The 19,273-nt window shown below is 36.1% G+C and overlaps 1 protein-coding gene across 15 annotated transcripts in view; it reads left to right on the top strand.

Annotated features, from left to right (window-relative positions):
• Window positions 1-19,273, top strand: part of ERC1 (ELKS/RAB6-interacting/CAST family member 1) — a 495,769-nt gene that overhangs the window by 294,920 nt on the left and 181,576 nt on the right. The window contains exon 16 of one of the 15 annotated variants that reach the window (XM_023756715.1): window positions 12,186-12,193. The exons of the other annotated variants lie outside the window; for them this stretch is intronic. Within the exon in view, the coding sequence (XP_023612483.1) occupies window positions 12,186-12,193 (8 nt within the window). The remainder of the gene's footprint in view (window positions 1-12,185; window positions 12,194-19,273) is intronic. 15 annotated transcript variants of the gene reach the window in all.

Here is a 19,273-nt window from a genome sequence, read left to right as displayed (position 1 = left end):
GGACTTCGAGAGGGCACAGGCCTGGCTGAGGGACCACCTGCCCACCCCACCCCCACCGCCGAGTGCATGAATTTCATGCACTGGGCCTCTAATACTATATAATAAAAGGCTAATATGCAAATTGACCAAACTGTGGAATGACCGGTTACTATGATGCACACTGACCACCAGGGGGCAGACGCTCAATGCAGGAGCTGCCCCCTGGTGGTCAGTGCACTCCCACAGGGGGAGCACTGCTCAGCCAGAAGCTGGGCTCACTGCTGGCGAGCACAGCGGCAGTGGCGGGAGCCTCTCCCACCTCTGCAGCAGCACTAAGGATGTCTGACGGCTTAGGCTCGCTCCCTGCAGCAGGGCTCCCAGACTGCGAGAGGGTGCAGGCTGGGCTGAGGGAAATCCTCCCCCCCTGCCCCCCAGTGCACAAATTTCATGCACCGGGCCTCTAATAGATACAAAAATCCTAAACAAAGTACTAGCAAATCAAATACACAATACATTAAAAAGATAATGCACCATGATCCAGTGGGCTTCATTCCAGTGTGCAAGAAGAGTCCAACATACGCAAATCAAACAATGTGATACACCACATTAATAAAATAAAGAGATAAAAATCATGGATCATATCAATAAATGCAGAAAAAGCATTTAACAACACAACATTCACCTCTGATTAAAATACTCAATAACATGGGTATAGAAGGAAAATAATTCAACATAATAAAGGCCATCTATGACAGACCCTCAGGAAATACCATACTCAATAAAAAACTGAAAGCTTTTCCTCTAATTTCAGGAACAAGACAAGGATGCTTATTCTCACAACTCGTATTCAGCATAGTGTTGGAAGTCCTAGCCAGAGCAATCAGTAAAGAGAACGAAATAAAAGGCATCCAAATTGGGAATGAAGGAGTAAAACCATCACTATTTGCAAATGACATAATTCTATATATAAAAAATCCTAAAGATTCCACTAAAGGAATATTAGAAACAATAAAATGCAATAAAGTTGCAGTATACAGAGAGCATACAAAAATGTGTTGCATTTCTATATACTTACAATGAAATATCAAAAAATTTGGAACAAGAAGGGAGGGTTCTTTTGTTATCTTCGTTCACAATATTTATCAGAAGTGTACGTTCCAATTTAAACCAAATTTATTTTTAGTATGTTAGTGTTTTTTTCTCTTCCTTTTCTAATTTTTGTTGGCCTTTACTTTTATTTCCTGACATCTTCAAAATCCATAATAAGGATTTTGATTGCTACTCTTTAGACAGTTTCTCTTGCAGAATTTATGCCATTAAGTATGGAATGAGGTAAATTATAACTCTCTTGAACCAAAATTTTATGTGGAAAGGTCGCAAGGGGCAGTGATGAAAGATGTACTTGCCCCTCCTCATCTCTATTTCTGAAATGTTATTTTGTTCTCTTAAATATCTGTAAGGTGGAAAGTTAATTCTGCTTATAAACTTTTATTTTTACTAAAACCTTGTAGAATAGTTTATTTTTCTAGTATGCTTTTAAGAAAAATAAAAGTTTCTGTTCCCAGCCTGCTCATGATATCCAGTTTTTGTTGCTTTGGCTCAGAGTTCCTTTCTACCTCATGATAAACATCTTTCTATCTCATTAGATCTTAAACTCTGTAAGCTCTAGGAGCAGACTTACAGAGGAAACTCACTGTACTATTTAAATGAGCCATGACAGTCCTGGGAGTGGAATTAACTGCTGGAAAGTAGACCAGGTGATATTAAAGGGGCTTGTTACATGGAGTAATTGCTCAGCCCATTAATATTGAAGTAGAAATTGGAAGAATGAACCTCTTTGGCTACTAATATCTTTAAGAGATAAGACAGTCATTTCGTGCTTATGTATTTCCATCTCTCCATGTAAAATTGTGCTGGAGGACATTTCATTTCATTTCTAGGTCTGGTTTTTTATTTTTCATTTTTGTAGCCTTAATATCAGTAAACCCTTTAGTACTAAAATTCTAAGACACTAGGGGATGGATTGAATTGTTGTATTATTAAATAGATTCTTTTAAAAAACTATTTTTATTGATTTCAGAGAGGAAGAGAGAGGGAAAGAGAGATCGAAACATCAATGATGAGAGAGAATCATTGATCGGCTGCCTCCTGTAAGACCCCTACTGGGGATCAAGCCCACAACCCCCAGCAGCTCTAGAGACCATTTATAATATGCCAGTGCTCGTTAGTATCTTTTATAACCAAGATAAGAACTATTTTAGCATATGTCAGCTTTTTTGGATTAAAAATAAAGATAAATTAGAATTTTTTCCTGAAGAAAGTTAATGAGGTCACAGTTTGGAGCCAATAAATAAGGAATAGTCAACTTAGTAAGTGTTGCATAAAGAAAACTTTTTGTGGAATGAGTCTGTTGAGTCATCATGTATTTTCTTTTTCCTTCTCAACTCCTCTTCCCTCCCCACATTTGTGGTTTTCAACAGAATGCCTTGTTACATCTGCAGGTCCTAGAATAATGTTAGGTCGGGTGTTTGTTGTTCTTTAGTACTTAGGACTGAGATATTAAAAAAACATATATTTTATTATTGATTTTAGAGAAAGGAAGGGAGAGGGAATGAATAGAGAGAGAGAAACATCGATCAGCTGCCTCCTACTGGGGATCGAGCCAGCAACCTGGGCATGTGCCCTTACTGGGAATCGAACCATGACCTCCTGGTTCATGGGCCCATGCTCAACCACTGAGCCACACCGGCCTGGCAGGGACTAAGATAATTTATGCATTAAATTTGCTTGTTTGTTTTATTAATTTGGGAGAGAGAAAGAGAAATATTGATGTGAGAGAGAAACATTGGTTGCCTCCTGCTTGGAATCAAACCTGTAACCTGGGTATGTGCCCTGACCAGGAACTGAACCCACCAGCTTTTGGTAGATGGGACAATGCTCCAATCAACTGAGCCACACTGGCCATGGCTACACATTGAGTTTTGAATGAAGTAATTTCTTTCTTTACAGCTAACTCTGGGGTGTCGTTAGTGTGAAGGAATATCTTTCTATAGCAGCTCATTCTCATTCTACCACTGTTTAGGTTTGGATCCTTTCCTATTGCATCTTGTCTTGCTAATAATTACATCTTTGTTTTCATTTTTAAAGCATAAGAAGGTGCCAGAGCTGTGAGTGGGGTTTTTGTGTTGTTGTTTCTTTTTGTTTTACACTATACCAGAACATCTATTTAGTTACCAGTAAGTTGATGATTCCTTTATGCTGCCTAAAATTTTCTATTTAAAATTGAGTATCTTTTACTTGCTCTTTAGGTCAGAGGAATCATATCCTCTGTGGTATTCCTCCTCTATCTCAGCTTCTTAAAGAAGTACTATAAAAAGAGCTTTCAACTTAGAAAGCACTGAATATTTTATTGACTAGAACTGAACTGAACTGTAGGCTAATAAAAAGTACTAAATGAAAATATTTCTATTATAAATGTAATGGAGTGTGAACAGTAGTAGCTTTGATTTATTGTAAATCCCATCTGAATACTGACAACATGGTTCAAAATACCAGGAGATAAATCCCAATGGTCACATTTGAGTGAATGCTCATAGTGCATATGTAAGACCTTATTTCATTATTTTAAAAATAGCAGTATTTGCTCATTAAGTAGGACAATTTCCTAGGCTCTGACAGGGATAGAGGTAGGATGAAAGGTGAGCCACTACTCATTGGTATTATTTTTGTAGTTTGGATTCTTTTTTAGTGATAAGTTTTTTGCATGAGTAGTTATGATTACTTCATAGGCAATTTTTCCTTTGATCCCAGAGTGTTCTGACAGGGCAGAAGCAGGTAAAGACCCGAATTAAAGAAAAAGGAGCTCATATTCATTTATATTAAAATGAGGATTTTAAAATGAAAACCAAAAGCCATTATGCACAAAATGAAAAAGTACTTGAAATGTCCTCACACTTAAATGCTAGAGTTTACCTTATAACTTATTTTAAAAAGGCCATTTAGTCCCGGCCAGTGTGGTTCAGTTGGTTGGGTGTCATCCCATGCACCAAAAGGTTGCTGGTTCAATTCCTGGTCAGGGCACATGCCTGGGTTGCAGGCTCCATCCCTTGAGGCAGAAGATCAGTGTTCCACTCTCACATCAATATTTCTCTCTCTCCCGCTTCCTTCCTCTCTCTCTCAAAATTATTAAATATATATATTTGTAAAGTCCATTTATAGTAGGGTAGAGGTTCCCAAACTTTTCTGGTTCCAGAGCAATCAGTAGATTTTTCATGACCTCCAGGCCAAAAGAAATACATAGTAAGATGTATTCAGTCCTTTTATCTAATACCATAGTGATGAGAGGACACATTAAGCAAATAATAATTTAATTATATATAATTAATATCTAAGTAACAAAATGTATAGTACTAAATGAACATTTATAATAAGGAGTCTGGCTAATCTGAAGTGATCTTTGCTGTGAAGTAGCATTTAAGACCTGAGAAATGAGAGTGATGTCAGTAAAATGGTGGCATAGGGATTTCTAGCACTTTTGCCCCTGCCAGAAACATCAATTTAAACAACTTTCCCTGCATAAGAATACCTTCAGAGGACTCATGAAATATTACAGTACCTGCATGCAGCATGGAGATAAAGCACATTGAGGAGGGTAGAAAAGATAGATTAACACCACTCCCATCACCCCTCCATGAAACCCAGGCAGCCTAATGCAGAATGAGTCACCCTCCCCGTGGGAATAGGAGAATAAAGTATGCAGTCAGTTTCACCATGTATCCCAGACTTGGTCCACCCCAGCACCAGGCCAACTCCTGTAGACTTTGTTGCTTCCTGTGAGATACTGCAAACTCAGGCAGCACGTGTAACCCAATGCTCCTGATAGACTCCGGTGAATGCAGGCTTCTGGCACATCCCTGTCCTGGCTCCCACAGCCCTGGGTGGCTCCTGTGGCCCCAGACTTCCTGTTAGCCCCTGTGAACCCAGGTTCCAGATGGGCACCCATGAACCCAGACTTTCATCTGGGTTGATCACCAGTTTAACTACCATTGACTGATCTCTGGTGTAGTGCTCATCTGCAGAAGCTAGTCTGTAAAGACTGGAAGAGGTTCCCACTTTCTCAAATGCACAGATACCAATGTAAAGCTAAAAGGATCATGAATAATCAAGGAAACATGACTGCCCCAAAGGAAACTAATAAAACTCCAAGGACCTACAGTAAAGAAATGAAGATCTGTGAATTGTCTGAGAAGTAATTCAGAATAATCAATACTAAAGAAATTCAGTGAACCACAAGAATACACAGACAACTAAATGAAATTAGGAAAATAATGCATGGACAAATGAAAAATTAAGCAAAGCAGTAAAAACAATTAAAAACACACACAAATCCTAGAGTTGATGAATATATTGACTGAAGAATGCAGTAGAGAGCTTCAAGAGTAGACATGACCAAGTGGAAGCAAGAATTACTTAACTATAACACAGATCATTTGAAATTCAATCAGAAAAGAAAAATGCATGAAAAGAAGTGAAGAAATTTGACATGAATTATAGAATACCATTGAAAGAAACAGTCTACATTATTGGACTCCAAGAAAGAGCAGAGTGGGAGAAAGGGGCAGAAAGCTTATTAATTACACTAGAGGCCCAATGCACGAAATTTGTGCAAGGTGCTCAGCCCTCACAGCTGTGGCGGCTTGCCTCAGCCCTTGCAGCCCTGGCTTTGTCTGGAAGGACGTCCAGAAGGTCATTTGGTGGTCCGGTCTAATTAGCATATTACATTTTTATTATTATAGATAATGGCTGAGAACTTCCCAATCTGATGAGTATTTGGACATTTACATTTATGAACCTAATAGGTCACAAAATTTCAACCCAAATGACCTTCTCAAAGACACTTCATAATAAAACTGTCTAAAATTAAAGACACAAAGAGAGAAATTTTAAAACAATAAAAAAAAATATTTCTTATGTATAAGATAACCTTCATAAATCTGTAAGTGGATTTCTCAGCAAAACTTTGCAGGCCAAGAGAAAGTGCAATGATATATTTATGCTGCTGAAAGAAAAAAACTGCCAACCAAGAATATTTTATGCAGCAAGGTTGTCTTTTAGGAATGAAGGAGGGATAAAGACTTGCCCCCAACAAACAAAAGCTGAGGGAGTTCATCACTACTAAACTTTACTCACATGAAATAATGAAAGGAGTTCTTCAGGCTGAACCAAAAGAATGCTAATTAATAACATTGAAAATGTATGAAAATATAAAGCATGCAGTTAAATATAAATGATGGTGTGTTAATCACGTAACTGTACATTAAAAGTCTAAAGGATAAAACTATTAAAAATAACTATAGTTACAGTAATAAAAAGAAGTTATGAGATAAAATATTTAAATATTGGTAAGGGAGCAAAATTATAGAATTCTGGTATGCAATCAAAGTTAAATTATCAGCTTAAAATAGACTGTTATATCTATAGTAGGAGTCCAGGGCGTGAAATCACACAGTGCTGCCCACCCACCTGCAACCCTGACTTGACACCCGAACATGTCCACGCAGAGCTCCAGCGTGCCTGGCCCAGCCCCCAAACCCTCTGGTCTTCTCTGGCCGCTTCAAGCTCCGCCCTCAGTCCCTTGAGTCGCCTCAGGCTGGTCCCGCCTTCGGTGGTGCCTCCCTGCTTCTGCCCTGTCTCCAGAGCAACGCAGTGGCCCGCCCCTTCATGGCACCAGAGGAGAGCATGGAAGCCCCTGCCTGCTGCGCTGTGCTCTTTCCCCTGGCAGGTGGGCCGCGGGGCGCTCCGAGTGTGAGTGGTGGGTGGCAAAGGACTGGTGAGGGGGGCACTATGGGCTCTCACCCCCACCCTCCCCGGCACAGGATGGTCCCACCTCCTCCAGGCGCCTCCCGCTTCCATCCAGTCTCCGGAGCAATGCCCCAGCTAATATGCTAATGGTCTGGTCGTTACACGTTACGGTATCCCGACCATTAGCATATTAGCTCTTTATTAGTATAGATGATATTTTATGTAAGCTTCATGATAAGAGTAAAGCAAAAACCTACAGTATGTGAACAAAAGATAACAAGAAGGGACTCAAAGCATACCACTATGGAAAACCAGTTCACAAAGACAGACAACAAAATAGGAAGGAAGGAAGAAACTGGGGCACTACATAACAACCAGAAAATAGTTAATAAGATGACATTAGTAAATCTTTACCCATCAGTAATTACTTTAAATGTAAGTGGATTAAACTCTCCAATCTAAAGGCATACAGTGGCTTTAGGGATTAAAAATCAAGACCAACTGTACACTGCCTTTAAAAGAGACTAGCTTTAAATGCACACATAGGCTCAAAATGAAAGAATAGAAAAAGATATTCCATGAAAGTAAAAAACAAATGAGAATAGTTATAGCTCTACTTGTATCAGAGAAAATAGACTTTAAGTAAAAAACGGTAATGAGACCAAGAAAGTCATTATATAATGATAAAGGGGTCACTTTATCAGGAGGACATAACATTAGTATGTATTTGTGTACTCAACATAGGAGCGCCTAAATTTATAATGCCGTTATCTGAAGGGAGAAATAGCAATACAATAATAGTAGGGGACTTCAGTCCCCACTTTCAACAATGGAAGAATCATCCACACAGAGAATAAATAAGGAACATTGGACTGAAAAAACACATTAGATCAGATGGACCTAATAGATATTTGCAGAAGATTTATCCAACAGCAACTGAATATACATTCTTATGTGCAAATGGAACGTTCTCCAGGATAAATCATATGTTAGACCACAAAGTGGCTGTTAATAAGAAGATTGAAATCATATGAAGCATCTTTTCCAACCACAGTGGTAAGGAACTTATCAACAACAGGAGGAAAACTGGAAAATTCACAAATTTGTGGAAATTAAACAACAAACTACTGAGCAACCAACAGGTTAAAATAAAAATCAAAAGGGCAATAAAAAAAATCTTGAAACAAACAAAAATGGAAACAGAATGTGCCAAAACTTATGGGATGCAGCAAAAGCACTTCTAAGAGGGAAGTTTATAGTGATAAATGTCTATATTAAAAAACAAAGTTCACAAATAAACCACCTAACTACACCATAAAAACTAGAAAAAGAGGGAACAAACTAAGCCCAAACTTTACAAAGATCAGAGCAGAAATAAATATAAGAAACCATAAAAATTATAGAAAGATCAATAAAACTAAATGCTGGATTTTTTAAAAGATAAAATTGAAAAGCCTTTAGACTAAGAAAAAAAGAGATTCATTTCAATATTAGACATAAAAGAGGAGACATAACAACTGACACTACAGAAATACACAGGATCATAAGAGACTTTTGAGAACAAGTATATGCCAACAACTTGGGTAACTAGAATAGATAAACTCTTAGAAACATACAACCTACAAAGACTGAATCATGAAGAAATAGGAAATTTGAGCAGATCAATAATGAATAAGGGTATTGACTCAGTAACCAAAAACCTCCCAACAAAGAAAAGCTGAGGACCAGATGGTTTTACTGGTGAATTTTACCAATCATTTAAAGGAGAATTAATACAAATCCTGAACACTACCAAAAATATTGAAGAGGAGGGAACAATTGCAAACTCATTTTATAAGGCCAGCTTTCCCTGATACCAAAGCCAGATAAGGAAACTACAAGAAAAGTAAATTATAGTCCAGTATCCCTGATGAACATAGGTACAATAATAGCCAACCTAATTCAACAATACTTTGAAAGGACCATAGCTCATGTTCAAGTGGATACATTTATCCCCACGGTATAAAGATGATTCAACATATGCAAAACAAAACTGTCATGCCCCACATTAGCAAAATGGATGATAAAAACCATATTTTAATAGATACAGAAGAAGCATTTGATAACCTTTCATGATAAAAATTCTCATCATATTGGGTATAGAAAGAATGTACCTTAACATAATGGTCGTATATGTCAAACCTATGACTGACATTATACTAAACAGTGAAAGGTTGAAAGCTTTCCCACTAAGATCAGGAACAAGACAAGTGTGCTTACTTGCATGACTCCTAGTTGTAGTACAGGAAGGCCTAACCAGAGTAAATACGCAAGAGAAAGAAATAAAATGCATCCAAATCAGAAAAGAAGTAAAATTGTCTTTGTTTGCAGTTGGCATGATCTTATACACAGAAAACCCTGAAGGGTTCACCAAAAACCTGTTAGAACTAAAAAAACAAATTCAGAAAATTTCAAGATACAAAATCAGCATATAAAAGTCTTTTGTTTGTCTGTACACTAACGGCATATTCTCTGAAAAAGAAATAAAGAAAACTCCCATTTACAGTAGCATCAAAAATAGTGAAATACCTTGGAATGAATCTAAGGAGATGAAAAATCTGTACACTGAGAATTATGTCATTGATGAAAGAAATTGAAGAAGACACAAATAAATGGAAAGATACTTATGTTCATGGATTGGAATAATTAACATTGTTAAAATATCCATATTACCAGTCATCTGTGTATTCAATTTCAAGACTCCGGGGGTATTGTTCATAGAAATAGAAAAAAAAAAACAGTCCTAAAATTTATATGAACTGCGAATGTCCCCAAATAGACAAAGCAATCCTGAGAAATAAAACAAAGGATGCATCGTAATTCCTGGCTTCACACTCTATTACAAAGCTATAGTAATCAAAACATCATGGTACTGGTATAAGAATGCACAGATCAATGGAACAGAATTAAGAGCCAAGAAATAACCCCCTGCATTTATAGGGTCAAATATTTGACACAGGAGCCAAGAAGACTCAATGGGAAAGAGAGTCTCTAATAAAAGAAAACTGGATATTCACATGCAAAAGAATGAAATTGGGCATCTTTTCTATTGCACTCACAAAATTAACTTGAAATGGATTAATGGCTTAAATGTAAGTCCTGAAAATGTAAAACTACTTGTAGAAAACAGGGAAAAAATACCTTGATGTTGATTTTGGCAAAAGTACAAGCAATAAAAGCAATAATGAAGAAGTGGGACTACATCAAACTAAAATGCTTCTGCACAGCTAAAGAAACAACATAATGAATAAAGGCAGTCTACAAAATGGGAGAAAATATTGCAAGTCATCTCTCTGATAAAGGATTAATAGCCAAAACACACAAGGAACTCATATAACTCAATAACAACAACAAAGAATCCGATTTACATGAAAATGTAAAGATGTTCAAAATCACTGACCATCAGGGAAATAGAAATCAAACTACAATGAGGTATGACCTCATGCTTGTTAAAATAGCTTTTATCAAAAAGACTAAAGACAACAAGTCTTGGTAAGTCTGTGGAGTAAAGGGCACCCTTGTGTACTTTGGTAGGAACTGCCGTTTGACCCAGTGATCCCACTTCTATGAATATATATCCTAAGAATCCCAAAACACCAATCAGAAAGAATGTATGCACCCCTATGTTCATAGAGGCACTATTTACAATACCTAAGATCTGGAAACAGCCCAAGTGCCCATCAGTAGATAAGTGGATAAAAGAGCTGTAGTACATTTACACAGTGGAATACTATGCAGCTGTAATAAAGAAGGATCTCTAACCCTTTGAGATAGTATGGAGTGACATGGCGAGTATTATGCTAAGTGAAATAAGCCAGTTAGAGAAAGACAAATATCACATGATCTCAGTCATATGTGGAATCTAATGCACAAAATAAACTGATGAAAATAGATCCAGAGACATAGTAGCATGGAACAGACTGTGGAATCTCAGAGGGAAGGGGGGAAGGGTGGGTGGGTGGGAAGAGATGAATTAAAGAACTTGTATGCATATATACATAACCAGTGGATACAGACAATAGGGTGAAGGCCGGGGTGTGGGGGGGGTGTGGGGGGGGGTGGGGGTTGTTGGGAGGGCCAGACTAGAAGAAGGTCAATGAGGGGAGGGGAAGGGGACATATGTAATACTTTTAACAATAAAGATTTAAATATTTTTTTAAAGAATCAAATATATTTTTAAAAGGATCAAAATTTCCCATTTCTGTTTAGTATTTTTTCAAAAATATCAATCATTTCAAAAAATTTTGTTTCTTTTTTTGCGATGGTGCTCATGGACTGGAGGATGTGTTGAGCCTACTTGGCTGACATGCTAAACTTACTGCCTATCAGTGTTTCAGTAGTACTTCCTACACACCTATTGTATTAGAAAGATACCAAAATTTAATTCCAGGAATATGATTAATTCACTGTAGAACCTTAAGGAAGTTATTTAACCTTCCTGGGCCTCTGATTCTTCATCTGTGAAATGAAAATATTGTCTCTAATGGAAAAGTAGGCCAAGAGCATAAACAAGTATTTCACAAAAATGTAAATGCACATGGCCAATAAAACTGTAACAAAAATTAAGCCTCCCTATGACAAAGGAAAGTTAAATTTAAATTAAAAAGATGCCCTTCTCCAACATCTAGCATAATAGCAGAGATATGATAATACCCCATTACAGCAAGGTCATAGTTTAGAGTAATAAACCTTTTAATAGTAGGGAAATTGAGCATATTATCAAAAGCTTTGAAAACTTTACAGGCCTTTTCACTCTGCAATTTTACTTCCAGGAACATTTCTTAACCAAATTTTAGACAACTACACAATGATTGACCTGGTAAATTGATAAAAAGTATTTAAACTCCAGCCAGTTTTGCTTTCATGTAGTAATTAAATTGCATGGAGCTTTCTAGGAAATATATAATTTACTGTCAAACATTTTTCCTTCAAAGAAAATATGTCATTAACTTTTTTGAGAGTTTTCCCCCCACATTGTATTAGGAGGATGATTAGATGCAGATATGTGTCTTTCTAAAAAATAAAATAACTTTTTGTGAGTTTCTTTGTTCATTTGTTTATTTTTGCTTTAATTTGTCCATTTTGGTATTGTCTATTTTACCTATAGTGAAACCTCAATAAAATCTTTTCAAATGAAACTTGCCTAATGGTCCAGTTTCATAAAAGCCTTTTGCTTTTATTTTTTCATTGGATTTCACTCAATAGACAACATATATTCAGAAGCTTTTCTATAAGACTTTAAAATACGAAGCTGTGCCCCTTCCCAGATTTATCCTCTGCCTTTTTCCTAGTACTGTTCTACATTATGGATTTTGCATATTGAGAGAATGATAAGAGATTGATGGTATAATGGAATGTACAGAAAGACAGGAAAGTGAATCATGGCTCCTACCTCTCAGCACTTTATAAAACTGATAACAATTACATTACCTCTAGAAGCACAAATCCATAGTTTGAAATGGTAAACATCTTTTTTAATCTAATAGGCACTTCTGGATAACTGAGCACTGCTATTAAATACGTAAGAAGCCCTTTTGGCCAACTGACACTTAACCCTTAACCTGCTTGCCAGAGTAATTGAAGCTTTATTTTCACTCTACTAAAGATGCTGATTAATAGCATGCTAGAATAGTAAATAGACTACTCTCAAATATGTCCTGCATATCCCACTTAATCTGTTGAGTTGTACAATTACTAAAGGTTAGTTGTGTTTGTTCCTATTCTTGTTCATTCCAGTTATTCTTGATATTGTAATTATGTATTTTTATTGTATGAAACAAATACTTGTAAGAAAAAATATTTCTATGAAACTAAAGCTGGGTGTTTGGAAGGAGGATACAAGTAAGTCACTTAAAATCGTTGAATTACGCAAAAGTGAGATAACTATAAATATTGGGGGAATCTTTTAATCTAAAAGTGTTTTAAACTGAAGTTGCTTTCATATATCTTTTAAGTAGTAGCCCCACTTTAGCAAAGCTGGAAATGGACAGGATACAAAGAAGACAATCCAGAATCTAAGTCATTGGCTCACATAACAAGCTTTGAACCCTGCCTACATCAAAAATTAGTGAAGCAGTGCATTTACATATATAATTTTTCTATTCTTTTTTTGTTTTGTTTTTGTGGTTTTTTTATTTCAGAGAGAGGAAGGGAGATGGAGAGAGATAGAAACATCAATGATGAGAGAGAATCATTAATTGGCTGCCTTCTACACGCCCCTATTGGAGATCAAGCCTACAACCCAGGCATGTGCCCTGACTGGGAATCGAACAGTGACCTCCTGGTTCATGGGTCAATGCTCAACCACTGAACCACACTGGCCAGGCTAATTTTTCTATTCTTTAATGAACTTTTTAATCAGCAGAATTGTGTGTCATCTAAAAGAGTATCTTTTACAGTTTCCTATAAATAGTTTGTTGATTCTGAGCATTCCAAATATTTGGGATAAAACTTTTATATAGAATGTTATATATTATAAATTATTTATAAAAATGGTATCAATACTTGATTCTCAAACAGTAAATACTAAAAACTACCACACCTATTTCATGATATATCTTTAAGATTTCATACAAATTAGGTTAAATTTATTGATATGGATTTGGTTTTAATTCCAAAGACAAAATTATCAAAGAATATTATAATTGTTTACAATCTAAAAGGTCATATATTTTTCAACCTTCCACAGAAACAATTCTAATCTTTGAGAAGTCAGAACAGCTGCGTCATGATGATTGTCTGGGTTCAATATTTACTGAGATACCTGCCAATTGAAATTAGGACCCTATGGACATAACCAGGATAGACGTAATTATTGGCTTACTATAATTAAATCAGAATGAAAAGCTCATACAGAATTTTGTACCCATAGTCTGAAAAACTGTGAAGCTGGTTTTGGACTAAAATTTCATAGCTTTTGTGGCTAATGAGGCGTGAAATAAATTGGCAAGCTGAAACTGCTCAGAGCACAGTGGTACAGTGTGCATTTTCTAATTCCCAGCCCTGGGGATTCCAGCAAAGGTCACAAATTAAACAAAGTCAGGATTAATCAGAACTACAATCAAATAAAACCCAATCATTAATCCTCTCCTGAGTTACAATGGAGCGATTGTGTAATTGTGTGAGAAGCACTGGAGAGGGCTCTTTTGTAGTACATAGGAAAATCAACATTAAGGTGTCAAACAGAAAAATGAAACCCTGCAGGTGAAGCTGTCTCTGGAGCCAAGAGAAACTGGCAATTTATGCAGAATTACAACTGAACCTTTAGAGCAGTGAGAGGGGTGTTGGCACCAGCTATAGAACATTTGGATCTCTCAGTGGGGCCCTCCACAGAGATTAGTTTACGGGCCACAGCAAGCTCTGTTTGCGGAGAAGCTTAGTGATTGGGTGTAGCAGTTCCAAGCAACAGTCTCTCCAAGGTTAACTGCCAAAAATTTACTATGTAGTTCTCAGCTCTTTGTAATTTTGAAGAAGAGTTTATCGAAAAACATTTCCTCTGTGGGAGTAATTGAGTGTCAGAATATGCCATCCCCAACAAAAGTTCACAAAGAAGAGAACTTTCAGTCCATATTTCTTCCATGTTCTGACCTTTGAATTTCCTGTTTCTTGCTTTATGTTAACTGCCTTATTATTTCTGATATTTTGTATTCCACAGTGATCATGTTCTTCATTTTTTGTCTCTTAGTGTCAAATCAGTGCCAGTTTCATTATCTGTTTTTAAAAGTCGACAGTGATATTATCCAGTTATGCTAAGTTATAATTTAAGAATCAGTTTTTATGTTTAATGCATCCCATATTGTTTATGTTATTTATGTGTATATTTTTGCATGTATGCTGTAAGGATAGCATTTCACTCTATTGGTTAGTTTTCTGCTTTGCTTTACATACCAATAGAATTTTTCTGAATCATTCACCCCATCTCTGATTTGGCTAGTGACTTGAAAGCACCCACAGAGATGATTACCTATATCACGTGACTCAGATTGAGTTACTGTATTACAGAATTTCTCTTTCTTACAGTTTTTGCTATTTATGTACTAAGCCCTTTGTATTTGCAGAACAGTGTTAGGTGCTATATAGAATACATGTTCTTTTCTTTCAGGTAATTTACCAATTAGTGTCCATGCATACATGGTTGGACAGTTCCATAAACTGATATTACTAATAGTATCACTTCAGTTTATGGCAAGATTTCATTGTAATGAGGTATTCTTTTAGATTTTGTTTTTCCATTTAGTTTCTTATATATCACATATTGGTATCATTGATGAAACATCATGAGTTGAGTTTATTGTTAGAAAATAAAGGCCTCAATTTAATAATCTGACTTGTTTTCAAACATTTGGCCATCACGAAGATGTGTTTGGCATGTTTAAATCCTGTATTTCTTTCCTTATTTGTAATAAGTTTTCATTTTCAAAGTAGCTAAAAATATGGTAGAAATACATAGAAATGTGTAGAAATACATAAAATATGGCAGAAATACCAGATAGAATGCGTGCGTGTCTGTGTTTATGTGGAGGGAGGGTTTACATTTTATTTCATTTTATATTTTACTAGAGGTCCGATGCACAAAATTCGTGCAAGAGTAGGCCTTCCTTTTCCCCGGCACCCAGGACCCAGGCTTCCCTCGCAGCCTTGGCTTTATCTGGAAGGTTGTCTGGAAGGACATCCAGTCTAATTAGCATGTTACGCTTTTATTATAATAGATTTTTCTGGTCATATATATATATGAAATGTTAGATTTATCATTCTGCATTTATATTTTAACTGGAGGGTATGCCATGGTTATTTTTTAATATCAACATAAAGATTTGATATATTCTGTTTAACAACTGCTTAACATTCCATTGCATAGATGGAACATTATATTTTAATCAGTTTTCTGCTGAAGGTCATTTAGATTATTTCCAGTTTTGTAGTATTAAAAACAATACTGCAAATAATGTTATTATACTTGCATGTTTTTACATGTGTCTCTAAGAATGATTTTTTAGGGGAATTTTTGGGTCAAAACATAATGCATATTTTATTTTTATACTTTTTACTAAGTTGCTCTAAGAAAAGGCTCTGCCACATATGCCTTCACCAACTGTGTATGAGAGTGTATATTCCCCACACAATTGTACATACTGTCTATCTTTTCAATTTTGCTGACCTGTTTTTTTTATTTGTGATATCTTTCCCTATCATTACTTACTTTCTTTCTCCTCTAGTAGTATAGTATTCCGTAGTACTATGTCTAATTACTTCTCCATTGAAGGGTATTTAAGTGACTCCTAACACTTAGCTATTTTTATACAATGCTACAAAAATAACTTTGTAATAATACAAAAATTTTATAAATATAATAATAACCTGTACGAAAGTGGTTTCACATGTATACAAGTATATCTGTAGGATAAAGTCCCAGAAACAAAATTCTAGGGTTAGATAGCATATGCATCTGTAATTCTAATTGATGCTGTTAAATGAAATGCAAGATGGAAAATGGTGCATAGTATGTTACCATTTTTAAAAGGAAGAGGTATAAGAATTACATATGCAGACACACATATACCTAATATGTTATCATCTGAGTCAGTAGGGGAACACAATGATAGACAAGAGCCCAGCCAGCATGGCTCAGTGGTTGAGCATCAACCTATGAACCAGTGGGTCACAGCTCAATCCCGGTCAGGGCACATGTCCAGCGTTGCAGGCTCGACCCCACTGGGGGTCATGTAAGAGGCAGCTGATCGATGATTTTCTCTCATCATTGATGCTTCTCTCTCTCTCTCTCTCTCTCTCTCTCTCTCTCTCTCTCTCTCTCTCTCCCCTCTCTTAGTCTCTGAAATCAATAAAAATGTATTTTTAAAAAGTGATAGACAAGAGTTAGAGGGACATTTTCACTATGCATACACATATAATTGTAGATACTTTTTAATTTTTAACCATGTAAATGTATTACTTATATAATAATTTAAATATTTCTTTTTTGTTTGGTTGTGTTTTGTTTGTTGAGCTTTGTTTTATTTTATTCCATTATCATTTATCCCACAACACTCACACTCTTCCACCTCCACCCACCCTTCTTGCCCGACAGTCACCACACTGTTGTCCGTTTCCATGAGTTACTTCTTTTTCTTTTCTTTTTTGCTCAATCTCTCCACCCCCACCCCAAACATCCTCCCACCATTACCAGAGCTGTCTGCCCACTCTCTATCTATGAGTCTGTCTCTATTCTGCTTGCTAGTTTGGTGTGTTCATTAAATTCCACATATGCCGAAACCGGTTTGGCTCAGTGGATAGAGCGTCGGCCTGCGGACTGAAAGGTCCCAGGTTCGATTCCGGTCAAGGGCATGTACTTGGGTTGCAGGCACATCCCCAGTAGGAGATGTGCAGAAGGCAGCTAATCGATGTTTCTCTCTCATCGATGTTTCTAACTCTCTATCTCTCTCCCTTCCTCTCTGTAAAAAATAGATAAAATATATTTTTAAAAAAAAATTCCACATATGAGTGAAATCATATGGTACTTGTCTTTCCCTGACTGGCTTATTTCACTTAGCAAAATGTTCTCCAGGTCCATCCATGCTGTCACAAAGGGTAAGAGTTTCTTCCCTTATACATCTGAGTAGTATTCCATTGTATGATAGTATTCCATTGTGTAATAGTATTCCATTGTTTTAATGTCCCACAGCTTTTTTATCTACTCATCTACTGATGGGCACTTGGGCTGCTTCCAAATCTTGGCTGTTGTAAATAGAGCTGCAATGAATGTAGGGATGCATATATTCTTCCGAATTAGTGTTTCGGGTTTCTTCTGATAAATTTCCAGAACTGGAATTTCTGGGTCATAAGTCAGTTCCATTTTAAATTTTTTGAGGTAACTCCATACTGCTTTCCACAGTGGCTGCACCAGTCTGCATTCCCAACAGTGTGCAAGGGTTCCTTTTTTTCCACATCCTCAACAACACTTGCTCATTGATTTATTTATGATTCCCTTCTGACAGGTGTGAGGTGATACTTCATTGTGGTTTTAATTTGCATTTCTATGCTGATTTTTTATATGTCTATTGGCCATCAGTATGACCTCTTTGGAAAAGTCTATTCAAGTCCTTTGCCCATTTTTAAATTGGATTGTTTGTTATTTTGTTGTTGAGTTTTATAAGTTTTTTATAAATTTTGGATATTAACCCCTTAAAATATGTGTTCTCCCATTCAGTAGATTGTCTTCTCATCTTGTTGATGGTTTTTTTTGCCGTGCAAGAACATTTGTTTGATGTAGTCCCACTTGTTTATTTTTTCTTTTGTTTCTCTTGCCTGAGGAGATATATCAGAAAAAATATTGCCATGAGTAATGTATGAGATTTTACTGCCTATGTTCTCTTCTAGGGTTTTCATGGTTTCAATCTAACATTTTACTCCTTAATCCATTTTGAGTTTATTCTTGTGTGCAGAGTAAGAATGTGGTCTTGTTTCTTTTTTGCACATATCTGTCCAGTTTTCCCAACACCAATTATTAAATAGACTATCTTTACCCCATTGTATGTTTTTGTCTCCTTTGTCAAATATTAATTAACTCTAAAGGCACGGGTTTAATTCTGGGCTCTCTATTATGCTTCATTGACCCATATGTCTGTTTTTATGCCAGTACCATGCTGTTTTGATTACTATGGCCTTGTAGAATAGTTTGATATCAGGTAGCATAATTTCTCCAACTTCATTGTTCTTTCTCAAGATCACTGTTGCTATCCAGATCTTTTGTGGTTCTATATAATATTTTGAAATATTTGTTCTAATTCTGTGAAATATACCAGTTATCTTGATAGGAATGACTTTATATCTGTAGATTGTTTTGGGTAATATGGACATTTTAATGATATTAATTCTTCCTATCTATGAATAGGGTATATGCTTCCACTTAATTTTTCTTTCTCAATTTCTTTCTCCAGTGTCTTATAATTTTCCAAGTACAGGTCTTTTACCTCTTCGTTTAAATTTATTCCTAGAAAAATAGTGTTTTATTCTTTTTGAAGTAATTATGAATGGGATTGGTTTTTTTTTTTTAGTTTCCCTTTCTGATAGTTGATTATTGGTGTATAAAAATGCTATTGATTTCTGACTGATTTCTGGATATTTATTTTGTACTTTACTGAATTCATTTATCAGTTCTAGTAGTTTTTTGGTGGAATCTTAGGGTTCTCTATATACAGTATCATGTCATCTGCAAATAATGACAATTTTACTCCTTCCTTTGCAATTTGGATGTCTTTTGTTTCTTTTCTTTGTTGTATTGCCGTTGCTAGGACTTTTAGTAATATGTTGAATAAGAGTGGTGAAAGTGGGAAAGTGTTGAATGAGCCTGGTATCAAGAGGAGCAATTGTCATTTTTGCCCATTGAGTATAATGTTGTCTGTGGGTTTGTCATATATGGCCTTTATTACATTGAGGTATGTTACCTCTATTTTCACTT

This window comes from Myotis lucifugus, unplaced genomic scaffold, assembly GCF_000147115.1.
Source record: "Myotis lucifugus unplaced genomic scaffold, Myoluc2.0 scaffold_98, whole genome shotgun sequence".
Taxonomy (NCBI): Eukaryota; Metazoa; Chordata; class Mammalia; order Chiroptera; family Vespertilionidae; genus Myotis; species Myotis lucifugus.
Note: the sequence above shows the minus strand (reverse complement) of the source record. Positions and strands in the feature narration are given on the sequence as shown.